The sequence below is a fragment of the Odocoileus virginianus genome, chromosome 12 (genome assembly GCF_023699985.2).
Source record: "Odocoileus virginianus isolate 20LAN1187 ecotype Illinois chromosome 12, Ovbor_1.2, whole genome shotgun sequence".
NCBI classification, from domain to species: Eukaryota; Metazoa; Chordata; class Mammalia; order Artiodactyla; family Cervidae; genus Odocoileus; species Odocoileus virginianus.
Genome location: NC_069685.1, coordinates 64,857,157 through 64,872,310, shown reverse-complemented (window position 1 = coordinate 64,872,310; position 15,154 = coordinate 64,857,157). Strand labels below are relative to the sequence as shown.

General features: G+C 57.9%; 1 protein-coding gene and 2 long non-coding RNA genes across 3 annotated transcripts; 1 reads left to right on the top strand and 2 right to left on the bottom strand.

Moving 5' to 3' along the window:
* On the bottom strand, window positions 1–4,881 carry LOC139037830 (uncharacterized). The gene is made up of 3 exons (XR_011490759.1): window positions 1,422–4,881; window positions 1,166–1,348; window positions 1–214 (listed from the first exon to the last, which is right to left on the bottom strand). It is a non-coding gene; the product is annotated as an uncharacterized lncRNA (long non-coding RNA).
* A 1,004-nt stretch (window positions 4,882–5,885) lies between these two features.
* On the bottom strand, window positions 5,886–10,406 carry LOC139037829 (uncharacterized). The gene is made up of 4 exons (XR_011490758.1): window positions 10,276–10,406; window positions 9,408–9,960; window positions 8,566–9,328; window positions 5,886–8,367 (listed from the first exon to the last, which is right to left on the bottom strand). It is a non-coding gene; the product is annotated as an uncharacterized lncRNA (long non-coding RNA).
* Window positions 9,456–13,491, top strand: OSM (oncostatin M). The gene is made up of 3 exons (XM_020907083.2): window positions 9,456–9,556; window positions 11,171–11,304; window positions 11,895–13,491. Exons 1-3 carry the CDS (start codon window positions 9,523–9,525, stop codon window positions 12,447–12,449), a joined length of 723 nt encoding a protein of 240 aa, XP_020762742.2. The 5' UTR covers window positions 9,456–9,522; the 3' UTR covers window positions 12,450–13,491.
* The last annotated feature ends 1,663 nt before the right edge of the window (window positions 13,492–15,154 follow it).

Sequence of the window (15,154 nt, the reverse complement as noted above, 5' to 3'; positions counted from 1 at the left end):
CACTTTTTAAAAATTTTATCAGAGTATAGTTTCTTTACAATGTTGTGTTAGTCTCTGCTTTATGGCAAAGTGAATCAGCTGTATGCATACCTATATCCCCTCTTTTCTGGACTTCCTTCCCGTTAAGGCTGGGCCTTCCTGGTGGCTCAGACGGTAAAGAATCTGCCTGCGATGCAGGAGAACCCGGGTTCAATCTCTGGGTCAGGAAGATCCCCTGGAGAAGGAAATGCAACTCCCACTCCAGTATCCTTGACTGGAGAGTCCCATGGACAGAGGAGCCTGGCAGGCCACAGAGACTCAGACACAGCTGAGTGGCTAACACTTTTTCCCATTTAGGTCGCCCCAGAGCACCGAGTAGAGCCCCCTGAACTAGACAGGAATTCTCGCAGTAGATGCTCACCAGTTACCTATTTTATACACTGCAATGTGTATGACATAACCACTGTTTTTTATCCATTATTCGCTGACGGACTTTCGGGTCGTTCCCACCTTTGCCTGTTTAAGCTCTGCCTCCTTGCCCGTGGGGTGCACAGCAGTTGTGTTCAGTGCCCTGCTGTCTTCCTCACGTGCTTGTTCTGTGGATGGCCCCAAAGGGACACACACTGTCACCCAACTGAATGGCCACCAGCCAGTCGGCCCTTGGACAGAGCAAGACTTTTCTCCCCTCAGACCTGGAGGATGTTTCTGTCTCCATATCAGAATGAATGCTCAGAGTTTCCTTAGCGTGTCCCCAAGAACAGGAAGAGGAAGAAAGCAAGCCTTCCCAGTGCCCATCCCAGGTCATTTCCTCCAGGGCCCGCAATCGGCATCTCTGCAAAGCGAATCCTGCCTCAAGCATTTACCACTTTGTAGACAGCCCCATGGGGCCCCCAGCCTGTTCCCCTATCTCCTTCCAGTTGCCAAGCAAAGCTGGTGAGTTTGGGCTGCAGCTGGCACCCAGAGCAGGCTCAGCCATCCCACTTCCTCCCTCCACGCCCTCCACCCTGAGGACTGAGGACTCCCCGAGGTACTGGGAAGCCAGCTCAGCTAGCAGAACTGGCCTCTTGGCACGTCCTGTGTAGCTGCAACCTGACTTCGTGCAGGGACCAGGGGCTCAGGAAAATCCCTCGGCCTCTCTGGCTGCACCAGCCACGTTCTCGCCCCCGTTGCAGGACCCCGCTCTCACCTGTGACATCCCGGTTCAGAAACTCCAGCCATGCCAGGGAGGCGTGTCTCCTGGGTCTCACCATCAGTCCCGGAAAGGACACTGATGGGGGCGGGGAGGGCAGCAGGGCGGGGGCAGACAGGATGCAGGTGCATTGCTAGATCCCGGGGTACCACGACGATCAGGTTGGGTCAGCATTCACTCCTGCAGCAAGAAACAGGCAGCCTGGCAAATGAGTCTTCCAGGTCCCTCCAGGCTTCACAGTAATTTCACTCACCTGTGAGTAAGCCTTGTCTTTCTTGGGGATTTATCACTTGCACCTGGCCTGGTGCCCCACACATGCAGCAGGTTCTTTATTACCTAGAGGTTGAATGAGGGATGGTAGGCTTGTCCCCTCCAGCGGAGGCTGGCGCCTTTCTACGAGCCTTATGTAGAATTTGTCCTGAAATGCATTCTTGAAAGGAAGTGGGAGAAATGCTTTGCCTTTTTCCTTTTCAGTTTGTTTTTGCAGGGAAGTGTTGAAATCTGCAGAGGCTGAAAGAATAGATGTTGAATTCACTTTTGAAAAATCATCATAAAAGAAAAAGTCAGCATCTTTAACCATCGAGGCTTCCTGAAAAGGAGGGATCACATGCCTTGGTGTACTGTGAGTGATGCGATTCTGACGTTCCTCGGAAAGAGGGCACTGGAAAGGCTCCAAGAGGCCTGGTCCCACCCAGCGTTGAAGCAGGCCTACACTTGTAGAGGCCCGGCTGCAGGGGTCTCTACATGGCGGCTGGGGATGCGCCTGGGCCCCGTAGCCGCATCTGCACGGTCGTGCATCCATCCACTCATTAAGGATTTATTGAGCACCTACTGCATTCCAGGGCTTCCCTGGTGGCTCAGATGGTAAAGAATCCACCTGCCAATGCGGGAGACCTGGGTTCGATCCCGGGGTGGGGAAGTTCCCCTGGAGAAGGAAATGGCAACCCACTCCAGTACTCTTGCCTGGAGAATCCCCATGGGCAGAGGAGCCTGGCAGGCTGCAGTCCATGGCATTGCAAAGAGTTGGACAGGACAGAGCGAGTAACACTTTCGCTTTCACTACTACATTCCGAGGCCTTGGCCATGCTCTGGAGACAGGCGATGGGGAACCACCACCAACAGTGCACACCCTCTTGGAATTTACAGTCTGGCTGGGGACACAACCCCACAGTTGTAGAAGTTTACGGTTCTGAAGAATGCTACAGAGAGGGGTATGTCTGACGTGGGGCGGGAGTTCGGAAACTAGGCTGGGGTAGAGGAAGGTTACTTGAAGAACTGAAAGTTGGTGTCCGATGGCAATTCAGTAGGAGGGGTGTTCAGGCAGTGGGTACAGCATGTGCCAAGGCCCTGGGGTAGGAGCTCGGCTCCTCTGGGGGCTGAGGAAGGTCAGAGAGAGTGGCGGGCAGGCCGGAGAGGTGTTGGGTGAAGCTGGGGAGGGGGGCAGGGGCTGGGGGCTGTGGCGATGACTTTGGCCTTATCCAAGAGGCAACAGGAAGCCAGGGAGTGTTTTGAGCAAGAGGATCAGACCAGGCTGTGTTGTGCAAGCACCTCTGGAGGGTGGCTTGGTGTTGATTTGGCTGTGTTGGGTCTTGGCTGCAGCACACAAGATCTTCATTGCGGGCTTAATTGCCTGCTACAGGTGGGACCTTAGTTACTCAATGACCAGGGATCGAACCTGCGTCCCCTGCATCGCAGGCATCACTGCAAGAGGGATTCTTAATCTCTGGATCTCCAGGGTAGTTCCCCGCGCCTCCCCGCAACCTCCCCATTCAACTTCCAGCCACACCCTTCATCCTGTAAACTGTTCCATGAGGTCCTCCTTGCCCTTACAATTCTCTCGACCTGGAATTTGTAGCATTTCTTTTCTGCCTTTCTGCCAACGAAACCTGGAATTTCACAGGTTTCACTGTGGAATTCACAATTTCAGCGATGTCTGTGCAGAGCCTTGGAAATCCCCACCTCCGCCCCCAGCGTCCCCAGGCAGCCAACCCCGTGAGAGCGGACCTCCCAGCTCCCCGCTCTGGGAGCCGCTGGCGTTTGTTTCTGTGGCGTCTTTGCCTGCTCCCAGCTGTGCACCTTTCCGCAAGCTCCCACCTCTCAGGCCTCAGTTTCCCCAACTGCAGGGCAAGGACCATGGGCTCTGCCTCAATAGAGGGTTTCAAGGATGCAGGGAGCTGACCCAGGAGAGAGGCCTGGTCCTGGCCCCCAGAAGAGCTGCAGAAATGAGCCTGATTGTCACCACTGGGCACACAGCACGTGCCTGGAGCACCAAAACATCTTTGGCAAGAATGTGATGTTTCAAAATAGGCCTCATGGGTTGTCATCGTGAGAAAAGCCAGGACTCCATTCACTGGATTCCTTGATCCTCCTGGATGTTTGCCAGGTCACTCAGTCGTGTCCGACTCTTTGCAACCCCGGACTGTAGCCCGCCAGGCTCCTCTGTCCATGGGATTTCCCAGGCAGAAATACTGGAGTGGGATGCCATGCCCTCTTCCAAGGGATCTTCCCGACCCAAGGATTGAACCTGAGTCTCTTCTGTCTCCTGCATTGGCAGGAGGCTGGATGTTTAGGTTTGCTTTTATTTACGGCGACATCTCAGTGTTTGGAGCTGCCACGGGACCCTATGGCACTTTATAGGGTTGCAGACCCTCTGTGGTCATCTCTCCTGTCCCAGAACCTCACAGAGGAGACCCTGGGCTCAAAGAGGGTGGCCCAGCGGTGGAGTCATCTGTAGGCTCAGCTCCTGTCCAGCACACCTCAGAGTCGATGAAGCAGCCCCATGTTCACCTTGGCCTGGGGGGGGGGGGTTCCCTGTGGCAGGGCCTGGTCTGGGGGCTGACAGCTGACGGCTAAGGTGAGGCTGCTGCAGGAAAGCAAGTCCCTCTCCTCTCTCTCTGCACTTCCCTGAATAGTGTTCAGGCTCCTGGAAGCGGGGGTCAGTCCCCCGATTTGGGGGAACCACTGGGTGCAGGGAAGGGCATGCAGTCCCATCCCCACGGACACACCAGGTCCCAGGAGCACCCTGGCAGGTCTTGAGTCAGATGACCCCCAGGCCAAGGGTGACCTCGCTGACCTCACAGGGGCCCTGGAAGAGCCTTGCTCACCCAGCATTTATGTAACGTGAGTTTCCCAACCGCCCTCAGAGTCACCCTGTGACATGCAGATCTGCGCCGCCGTCTGCCCCAGTGGCTGGTGGGTGAGTGCTCGTGGCCACTCTCTACGGGCCGGGCATCAGCGTGCCCTGTCCACGGAATTTCGGTGCCGCCTGTGTACCTCTAGGCACAAAGGCTCCGGTACTTGTGGCACACGGGCTTAGTTGCTCCGAGGCATGTGGGATCTCCCGAGCCAGGGGTCGAACCTGCGTTCCCCTCATTGGCAGGCAGATTCCTATCCACTGCGCCACCAGGGAAGTGCCCATCAAGTGCATTTAAAGTGTATATAGTTCAAGGACTTATATCCAACTGCTGGAGCCCGCGTGGCCACCACAGCGAGAAACCTGTTCTCCGCAAATGAAGAGTAGCCTGCCGGCCACAACCAGAGGAGAGCCTCCACGCAGCAGTGAAGCTCTAGCCCAGCCAAAAATAATAAATAAACAAATAAAAAGTAAATAAATTATAAGAAAAGCCATAATTCAGTGGTTTAAGTACATTTATAAGACAGTGAAATCATCTGTTTGATAGTTAAAAAAATATTTTCATCCCCACCCCCCAAAGAAACCCTATCCATAAGCTATCACTTCTTGCCTGTCCCCAGACCCCCCAGCCCCTGGCAACCACTAATCCACTCTCTGTCTCTATGGATTCACCTTTTCTGGACATTTCATATAAAGGAAACATACGTGGCCTTTTCTGACTGACTTTCATGGGGCATAATGATTTTGAGGTTCATCCACGTTGCAGCATGCATCAATACCTCATCTCTCTTTCTGGCTGAATAATATTCCATCATATGGACAGACCACGTTTTAAAATCCATTTCCTGTTGATGGACAATTGGCTTGCTTCCCCATTCGGGCTATTGTGCATGAATGCTTCTGTGAACATCTGTGTGCAGGCTTTTGTGTGATCACTTGATTTCAGTTCTCTGGCGTGCATACCCAGGAGTGGGACTGCTGGTTGTCTGGGATTTCTACACTCACCATTTGAGGAAGAGACATTCTTTTCCCTAAGTGGCTGAATGCACCCTCTTTCGTTCCCCCCAGCAGCGCACAAGGGCTCCTGCTTCTCCCCGTCCAGTAAGTCAAACGCATTGTCTGTGTCTGACTGCAGATGCCCTCGTGGAGGTGGAGTGGCATCTCGCTGTAGTTTGGACGTGCATTTTCCTGATGGCTAATGACACTGACATCTTTTCACATACTTATTGGCCATTTATATCCGGTTTGGAGAAAAGTCTTTTTAAATCCCTTGCCCATTTAAAAATTGGGTTGTAGGCACTTCCCTGATGGTCCAGTGGTTAAGACTTAGCCTTCCTTGCATAGGCTTGGCTGACCCCCTTCCCCATCCCCCTGAAACTATCACAACATTGTTAATCGGCTCTACACCAACACAAAACAAAAACTTTGAGAGGAAAAAAAAAAAGACTTCACCTTCCAACACAGAGGGTGTGGGTTCAACCCCTGGTCAGGGAGCTGAGATCCCACATGCCTCACAGCCAAAAACCAAAACAGAAGAGAAGCCGTATCATAACAAATTCAATGGAGACTTAAAAACGGCCCACGTCAAACAAAAATTTTGTTTAATTAAAAAATGGGGTTGTTTGTCTTCTCTGTTGTTAAACTGTGGCACTGTGGTGGCAAGAGGGGAAACTGAGGTTCAGAAAAGGGGGGTGTGACTGGGCCAAGAATTCCAGGCTCACAAGCAGATGGAGACCGGAGCCTGCGTTGGTCTCCGCCCATAGCCTGCAGGCCTCTGCACCCAGGGGCCTCCTGCGTCCACTGTTGACCTGCCCCAGGTCACATCAAATCCTTTCCTTGTGTTTAAAGTGGGGGTGGATCCCCAGCTGGAGGGTGGATCAGAAAGGCAAGGAAACAGCAGTTCTGAGGAACCAAGTGGGCCCTCTCTTCCCCTCCGGATCACGCGGACCTGGCTGACGTGGCCTGGGAAGCGGGGACAGCCTGGGCCCTGTGGTCGCGGAGCCTATTTATACCGACGGGGGCCGTGTCGCAAGCCTTTCCTGCTGGCAGGAGGGACGTCACCAGGCGCTGACCTCACCAGAAACGCTGACGCATCTTCCCCTTACGCTTCGCTCGGATGGGGCTGTGGGGCTGCCTCACCTCAGCCTCCTCCCACCCAGCTCCGGGCTTCTCCCCAGTGTCCCCACTCCCTGCAGGCCCCCAACCACACCCTCTACCTGAAGCCGTTGATTTGCGTCCCTCAAGTGCGTGCACTGAGGTCATGACCCCCAGCACCTCAAAATATGAGTGTGCACAGAGCCAGGGCCTGGAAAGGGGCAGTCGGGGTAAAGTGGGTCCACTGGGGGGGCCCCATTGCAACGTAACAGGTGTCCTTAGAAGAAGAGGAGGTCGGGCTTCCCTGGTGTGGCTCAGTGGTAAAGAAGCCACCGGCCAGCGCAGGGGCTGTGAGTTCGATCCCTGGTCCGGGAGGATCCCACGTGCCATGGAGCAGCCAAGCCCATGCGCCACAGCACTGAGCCTGTGCTCGGAAGCCCGCGAGCCCCAGGTCCTCTGCAACAAGGGAAGCCGCCGCAGTGAGGAGCCCGTGGGCCGCAACTAGAGAAATGCCCGTGCGGCAGCGAAGACCCAACACGGCCCCAGATATTTTTTTAAAAAAGGAGAAGAGATCTGGGCACAGACAGACACGGCAGGGCAGCCGTGGGAGGAGATGACGAGGAGCCAGCCAGCTGCGAGCTGAGGAGGGCGGCCTCAGGATGAATCCAGCACCTTGAGCTCAGACTTTCAGCTCCAGGACTGTGAGAAAACACTGTTGTATACTTCTGCCTGTGGTACCTGGTTATGGCAGCTCCAGCAAACTCACATGTAAGTTTAAAGCTACGTGCTCAGAACCAGCTCTTTCAGATGTGCAGGCACCCTCCTCTTAAATGTTTTTATAAAAGGTATACCACAGGTGGGTCGATCTCAATGTCTCTAGGACTTGGAGGCCTCTTTAAACCCAGGAGAATAAATAAATAAATAAATAAACCCAGGAGACCCTACTGCCTCTGGACCGAGGGGTGAAAACCCTGGGCTGTCCCCTGAGTGTGGAGGCCGCTCAGCAAGGGCATGAGGCTCTCTGGCCAGACCTGGCTTTCCCACATGGAGCCCAGCCCTGAGCTTTTCCAAGGTTCTGTTTTTCTCTCATTACTAGGAGCCAGGGAACTTCCCTGGTGGTCCAGTGGTTAAGAATCCACCTTCCAACGCAGGGGATGCAGGTTTGATCCCTGGTTGGGGAACTAAGATGCCACAAGCCACAGGGCAGCCAAGCCCAGGCACCACACTTGAAACCCACTCACCACAACAAAAGATCCTGCGTTCTGCAGCTAAGACCCAACACAGCCAAATAAGTACTTTTTTTTTTAAAAAAAAAGCAAACGACTATTAAAAAAAGGGAGCTGAGGCACGCGTGCCAGGCCATTGTCCCTCCCGGGGCTGCAGCGAGATGAGATCAGAGAGTGAAACGAACAAGGACCCGGGCCTGGCCTGGGCCCAGGAAGCCGCCTCGTGGGAGTGGGCGCCGGGACGGGGAGGCGAGCGGAAGTGACGTTCTCAGGAGGAGAATCCAGAACTGGGCCTTGAGGGTGGCGAGGGTGTGATGAGGACCAGGGAGTAGGCTGGGGGGGTGAGGAGAAGCCTCTGGGGTTTGGGATGAGGGGGTGCCCCTGGTGTTGCCCATTGCTAGTTCCTTAGCACTTGGAAAAGAGCAGGCCAAATAAATGTTTGTTGACTGCATAAATGAGCCTGCAGAGAGGCGGGCTGCTGGGAATGGCCTTGGGGGTATTGATGGGTGCTGGGGTGGGTGCCCGGCCTCCCTCCTTCCAGCCACCTTGGCATTCCTGATCTGGGCTCTGCAGGGCCCAAGCGGCTCAGGCCTCCCTAGCCCCATGCCCCTCTGGGGGCCCCACCCCGCTTCTCAGCCTTTGACACCCTCCTGCCCACGGCACTCCTCAGGGTGCAGGCCAAGGACCCCCAGCCGGTCTGCTGGAGGCGCTGAGGTGTCTGCGCTCTCACGGGGCCTCCATTCATCCTGTGGGGAAACAGCAGGTTGACTCAGGAGGCGCTGTCTCCAGGGCCCCTCCTCTCATTTCTTTGAGAAGCAGAGGACCTACTCGAGATCACTATCTTTCAGAGAAAGTGAAACCTGGTCCCCAACCGTCACCACAGCGACTCCCCCTCCAGCTTCCCCTCTGAGCTCACAGCTTCCCCATCCCCTCCGCCCCCCTACCTCGCCTCCCCGACAGCCAATACTTGGAATCAGACTGCTTCATCGCTCCTTTTTCCTTCAAAGGGCCTTTGCCTTTTATGTCCATGATGGCAGCAGCCCAGTGAGGTAGCTGGGACACACTTTTCAAATCCTCATTTTGCAGGTGGTAGGGGCCTCCGAGGCCCAGAGAGGTGAAGTGAACTGCCTTGGGCCACACAGCATGTCAGTGGGCTTGAGTCCTGATCTCCCTTTTCTCTTGCCCCAAGCGCCCGGTTCGATGGGCCTGGGATGGGGAACACTGGTTATATGAGGGGTGCCTCGTGGGGGAGAGGAGATGGCGGGGAGCCCCACTGAGGGATGCAGGTCTTGGGGCCAGAACCACAATCTCAGGGCTGCCAGCCTGGGTCTGGCTCTGTGCCCAGAGCCCCGTGGTTTCCGCTCACAGATGTCCCAACAGCCCCGCGGGAGGGCGGGAAGGGCACCCGAGAAGGAAGATGTCTCGCTTCCCTCACCCCCCAACCACAGTGGCCTGCAAGGCCGACGGCTCCCAGGCAGGGACCAGGCTATGGGCCCTCCAAGGACTCGGCTGGCAAACCCTCCGATCCATCCTGGGCACGGCACCCCTGCAGCGGGCATGGACCCCCTTGCTTCCCTGCTCACCCCAGGAAGGCTGAGGCTGTGGTTTGCATCATCCTTGGGCGTGGGGGGCTGACCTCGAAGAATGAATTCGAAGAAAACAGGAGGAGGAGCAGGCATGCCACCGCACTGGGCGCCCATTGGCCGCCTGTAGAAACTTTGGTTTTTTTTAGGGTCATGTTCCCAGAAGGCCTCCCCTCCCCCCACCCCACCCCCTCCCCACCCACCTCACGAGGTGTTGGCCAATCACCCCGACGGGCATAAAGGGGCTGCCAGCCCTCAGGGCTCCAGGCAGGGAGGTGTCACCCCCAGCGGGCACAGGCCGGAGCTCGGTCACCCAGCATGCAGGCACAGAGTATGCAGAGGACACTCCTCAGTGAGTACTTCCTTCCTTCCCGCCGGCACCTGCCTGCCGGGCTCACGGGCACCCGTGGGGAGCAGGGCCACCCTTTGCCCTCTGGGAACCGTGCAGAAGGATGCTGACAAGGGGAGAGAGCCAGGGGGTCAGGCAAAGAGAAAGGGACCCACTGAGAACACAGCATCTTCACAGGAGAAGGGTATCCTCAGAGGGCTTCCAGGTGGAGGTGATGCAGAGTCGTGGACTCTTGGAGCAAACGAGTGAGGGAAGGAGATCACCACTGAGGGAGAAGCCAGGGAAGCCGGGGGAGGCGGGAGATGTGCTGGGGCAGAGGAGGAGGCCGGGGAAGCTGAGCAGGATTTCGGTGTGATGTCTGGAAGGCCGGTGGGGTGCCTCCTTTTTTTTGCCTGGATTCGCAGGCCCTGGGATGGATGGGCACTGTCAGCTGGGTCTGGGGTCCCGGGAGCCCACACAATCACACAGCACCCACAGCCACACCCACAGGGTGACAGGCACACAGAGCCGCGTGACGTCATCGGGGCCCTCCTTGGCAGCATCTGGGAGGCCCCGCACGCAGCCCGGGGCCCCTGCGGCCGGCGGGTCACAACGGCTGGCCGTGTGTGGCGGCGGTTCCCTTGGGCCTTGCGCAGACCCAGACACACGCCCGCACAGGCACCCTGGTCCCACGTGCTCGGGGCTCACCCCAGCGCCCCCCGCCCCAGCCCTGCAGCAGGTACCTGGGGGGTGGTAGGGGGTGCCTGTGGTCGCGCTTCCTGGGCGCCCAGCCCCCTGGGCCCCGGCTGCAGCGTCTTCCCCAAGGGGCCACGGCTCCTAGGAGGGGAAGGTGGTGTCACTGCCTTCCGGGCCATTGCACCACAGGCCCTTCCGACCACGTGGTTGGCGGTGCCCGGTGGGTGGGTGGGGGGAGGCGGGGGAGGGGCGGGGGAAAGCTGTGACGGTGCCCGCCCACTGGGGGGCGCTCTGGCTCACCGCCTCTCTTGGGGGGGGCGCCTGAAAGAAGTGGCTGTTTCCAGAGAGAGGAGGGAGGCCCGAGAGATGGGGGCAGAGGGTGGCCTTGGGTGACCTGAACAAGCCCTTCTCCTTTGGCGCCTTGGTTCTCCTGTGGGTCAGACGGGGGCGTAGACGAGTTGATCTCAGGCATCCTCTCCAGGTGGAGAGGCAGACCCTCCTGGTACTCCAGACAGAGCTCTGGGCCGGGGCTGCAAACCCCTCTGGAGGCCCCCTGCAGGGATAGGGGGGACTGGGGCCTGTCCCGGGGAGGGGGGCCTGCAGCAATGGCGGATCCTTAGCCCAGAAGTCTCATGGGCCCCATCTGGGTCTCTGCAGGTCAGCTCCTGAGGTTGGCTGGCTGGACCACGGCTGGGCCCCACCTCCGCTTCTCAAAAGCTTGCTTGGTACGTCGCAGCCACTGTTTCAGATGCAGGGCAGCGGCTCTCTGGACAGCAGTGCTGGCCTTCGCAGGGGTCCCTGGGCATGCCCAGTGCCCAGCCCTGGCCTCCACGCGGATGAGGGATGGGCTGTGCCCTCTGAAGCCCGTGTGAGCGCCCTCCCCTCTGCAGGGCACCCCCCGGCAGAGATTGAAGCCGGCCCCTCGTCTTCCCTCTGCCCCAGGTCTGGTCCTCAGACTCCTGCTCCTGTGCATGGTGGCCACGGGCAAGTGCTCGGGCAAGTACCACGAGCTTCTCCTGCAGCTCCAGCGCCAGGCGGACCTCATGCAGAACCCCAGCACGCTCCTGGACCCCTATGTGAGTGCCTGGCTCCCCTGGGGGGCACCTGAGTCTCAGAGAACTGTGGGTGGAGCTGGGGCTGGAGTGATCCCCAGAGAGGACCGGCTTAGTCTGGGGCTGGCAGGGAAACCGAGGCTCCACGTTATTCCTGGGCCACAGTGACCATACCGGGTCTAACCCTGAGACGTCAAGGAAAGAGTGGGTGGGCCTGGAGGGTGAACCCTGACTCCATCATCTCCTTCATCACCCAAGGCCACCCTCTGCCCCCCCAGCGTGCTCATTGCACACCTACCACGGGCCTTGTTCTAGGCACTGGAACGTTGCAGTGAACAGTCCCGCCCTCCTAAGCTCAGGTCACCTCCATCACTTCCACAATGACACACCTCAAGCCACCGTCACCACCTGTGTGGTCACCCCCGCCAGTCCTGCCTGCAGTGACCCGGGAGTCCTCTCCCTTCTCGGGCCTCAGTTTCTTGATCTGTACAATGGGAGGGTTGGATGGGGGAGGGGTGCACATGGTCCAGCAGCTCAAGGCTGAGCAGGTATGTGTGCGTGTGTGGTCAGGGCTCCGGGGCTCACCTCTGGACTATCCTTTTCGCCCTCCCCAGATCCACCTCCAAGGCCTGCACAGTCCCATACTGAAGGGATCCTGCATGGAGCGCCTGGGGGACTTCCCCAGCGAGGACGTCCTGTGGAGGCTCAGCAGGCAGGACTTCCTGTGGACCCTCAACACCACGCTGGGCCTCTTCCTTCGCATGCTGAGCGCCTTGCAGCAGGACCTCCCGAAAGCAGCCCAGCAACAGGCGGAGATGAACATCCGCGGGCTTGGGAACAACATCCACTGCATGGCCCAGCTGCTGCGCGGCTCCTCGGACCCAGAGGCTGCTGAGCCCACTCGGCCGGGCCCAGGGCCCACACCGCCACCGCCGTCGCTGCCCATGCTGCCCTTGGACACCTTCAAGCGCAAGCTCAGGATCTGCGAGTTCCTGCAAGGCTACCACCGCTTCATGCGCAGGGCCGGGCAGGTCCTCCGGGGCTGGGGGGAGAGACAGGGCCGCAACCGCAGACACAGCCCCCTCCGGGGCCTGCAGAGGGCTGCCCAAAGGACGTGGCCCTTCCCGGGGCTCAGGAGACTCGCGCCCCAGGGCCAGCTGCCCCGGTAGCCTTCGGGGCACCCTGCCAGGTGAAAGGTCAGCAGGTGGCGTGCAGGACGGCAGGCTGCTGCCACCCATCTCCTCTCCGCTCCCCACCTCTCTGAAGCGCACTTTAAGGGGTGTGAGCCGGGCAGCCCCCTCTACCTCCCCCAAGGCGGGGCTGCAGGGAAGATGGTCAGGCTGCGGCGCGCCCCCAGCCCTGGGTTCCTTGGCCCTTGGGGGGTGGCCGGGTCAGGTCCATACGGGGCCAACTTTCCATTGATTCAGGGGTCGGATGACACAGGCTGACTCACGGCCAGGCTGGCCCCCCACCCCCCCGCTCCCCGGAGGCCGGCCGGCTGCCCCCTCATGACTTGCAGGGCTCCTGGCCCCGTACTTCCTCCTTTCCCTAGTGGCCCGGCTCCAAGGCGGTGGGGGTCAGGGCCTGAGTTGGCCAACTATGCCTCACTGTGTCTCGGGCCAGATCCCTGGATGCCTGGGAGGCCTCACTTTAGGCAGCTGTGATGGGGCAGAGGGCGCAGGAAGGAGCACTGATTGGGGTGGGGGGGTGTCGGCCCGAGGTTGGCCTCTAACTCGCTGTGTGACCTCATCAAGGCCACCTTGCTTCTCAGGACCGCAGTTTACTCTGTGATTTGAAGGCCTTGGGGACCACGTGCAGCCCTCTCTGCTTGTCAGTTGCTGGGACTCTGTGACACAGGGTGGTATCAGATTCTCTCCATACATAAGGACACACGGTGCAGATGGCCCCTGGGCACAGGCTCCGCTCTCTGGAGGAGACCTAGTCTGGAGGAGAGCCTGCTCTTGGGTCCCGGCTGCCGGCTGCGCTCCCTGGTGGTGCATCATGGTATTTTTTCGTGCTGAAATCATCGCCCTCCTGGAGGGGAGGGGGGTCCCAGAAGCTTCTGGGCCAATTCCTTGGAGGGACAGGACTAATTTATAGACTTTTTTAAAAATCAGTTTTTTAAATCTGTTTTCTATTTATAAGGCTTATTTATGATGTGTATTTAATGTTAATATTTTGCATATATTTAAAATTTGCGTGGTTTCTAAAGCCCCTGTGTGTTTCTGCTGCATTGTAGGGGGGATTGGGGAAGCCTCTTGGAGATGGGGGGGCCCCTAGGTGGCAAGGCCACAAGCGTCCACCACTGGAGGGCTGGTCTGGGGGTCCTTGCTCTATCCAGGAAGGGAAGCCGCATACCCTCGTCAGCTGCGGGCTCTGACTGTGGAGGCATCTCAGAGGAGGTGCCCATTTTCTCTGAGTGGGTCTCCCTTGAGAAAACTGGGGACCAGATGCTGGGGAACCAGAGAGAACAGGGGAAAGATAGAGAATGTGGACTGTTTCCAGTCCTCCTGGGTGAGCGGCTGGGGGGGTGTGTGCCCTGGGTGCCGTGTGAAACAGCAAAGTGAAGTGAAAGTCGCTCGGTCGTGTCCGACTCTTCGCGACCCCATGGACTATACAGTCTATGGAATTCTCCGGGCCAGAATACTGGAGTGGGTAGCCTTTCCCTTCTCCAGGGGATCTTCCCAACCCAGGGTTTAAACCCAGGTCTCCTGCATTGCAGGCAGATTCGTTACCAGCTGAGCCACAAGGGAAGCCCAATACTGGAGTGGGGAGCCTGTCCCTTCTCCAGCGGATCTTCCTGACCCAGGAATCAACCTGGGGTCTCCTGCATTGCAGGCAGATTCTTTACCAGCTGAGCTATCAGGGAAGTCACTAAGTCATGTCCAGCTCTTGCGACCCCATGGACTGTAACTCGCCAGTCTCCTCTGTCCGTCAGATTTCCCAAGCGGGAATACTGGAGTGGGTAGCCATTTCCTTCTCCAGAGGATCTTCCTGATCCAGGGATAGAACCCAGGTATCCTGCACTGCAGGCAGATTCTTTATCACCTGAGCCTCCAGGGAAGCCCCTGGTGTGTTGTGTGAAACAGACAAGATAATAATAGATCTTGTCTCAGCTGTGGCCTATGACCTGGTAGCTGCTTAAAACTGCTTCCTGAAGGGCCCCAGGCTGGGTAGGGATTCCACCTGGCTGCCCCCTGATGCTCAGGGCCTTGCCCCCGGAAAGTCATCTATAGACCAGTGCCATGCGAAGTGGCAGCTACAAAGGCAGGGCTCACAGAATCAGACGAACTTGACCTAGATCAGTCCCTGGCCACCCCCATTTCTGGTGGGAACAAGATTTAACATGGGGTGGAAGAGAACTCCGTGTGGGACACCCTGGAGTAGATATGACCCACTTTGCTGATAAGAAGACTGAGGCTCAGAGAGTTTGAGTGACCTGCCCAGGTCCTTAGAGCCAACATCCTGGGGGCGGGTACATTTTGAATTCAGGTCCATTGGATGTCAGGGTGGGAGCACCCTCCCATCACCTTTCAACCTCTGTAACTCTGCTGGCAAGTTCAGGAGTCCCCCCGGGGCACAGAGCTCCCAGAAGAGGGGGCAGACAGATGACAGACACGCAAAAGAACCGACAGGAGCACCTGAGTTTGCAGTGCGAGCTTGAGCTCAGCAAAAGCAAAGCGGCGAGGAAACAGAGAGTGAGGGTCTGGAGACAGGGGTGGTCAGCGGGGCACCTGGAAGAGGCGCTGTCCAGTCTGCAGCCCGAATGATGCACTGCAGGAGGGGTGGAGCCTCTAGGTGGTGGGGAGGGCTGGGGCAAAACACGCTCTGAGCAGTCAAGGATCAGGGTGCAGTGAGTGAGGGTGCTGCTGAT

What these genes read in the sequence shown, in the direction of transcription:
- OSM (XM_020907083.2), top strand. Translation starts at nt 9,523, where the DNA reads ATGCAGGCACAGAGTATGCAGAGGACACTCCTCA. An exon ending in TATGCAGAGGACACTCCTCA is followed by an intron (nt 9,557 to 11,170) that starts GTGAGTACTTCC and finishes CCTCTGCCCCAG; the next exon opens with GTCTGGTCCTCAGACTCCTG. An exon ending in GCACGCTCCTGGACCCCTAT is followed by an intron (nt 11,305 to 11,894) that starts GTGAGTGCCTGG and finishes CGCCCTCCCCAG; the next exon opens with ATCCACCTCCAAGGCCTGCA.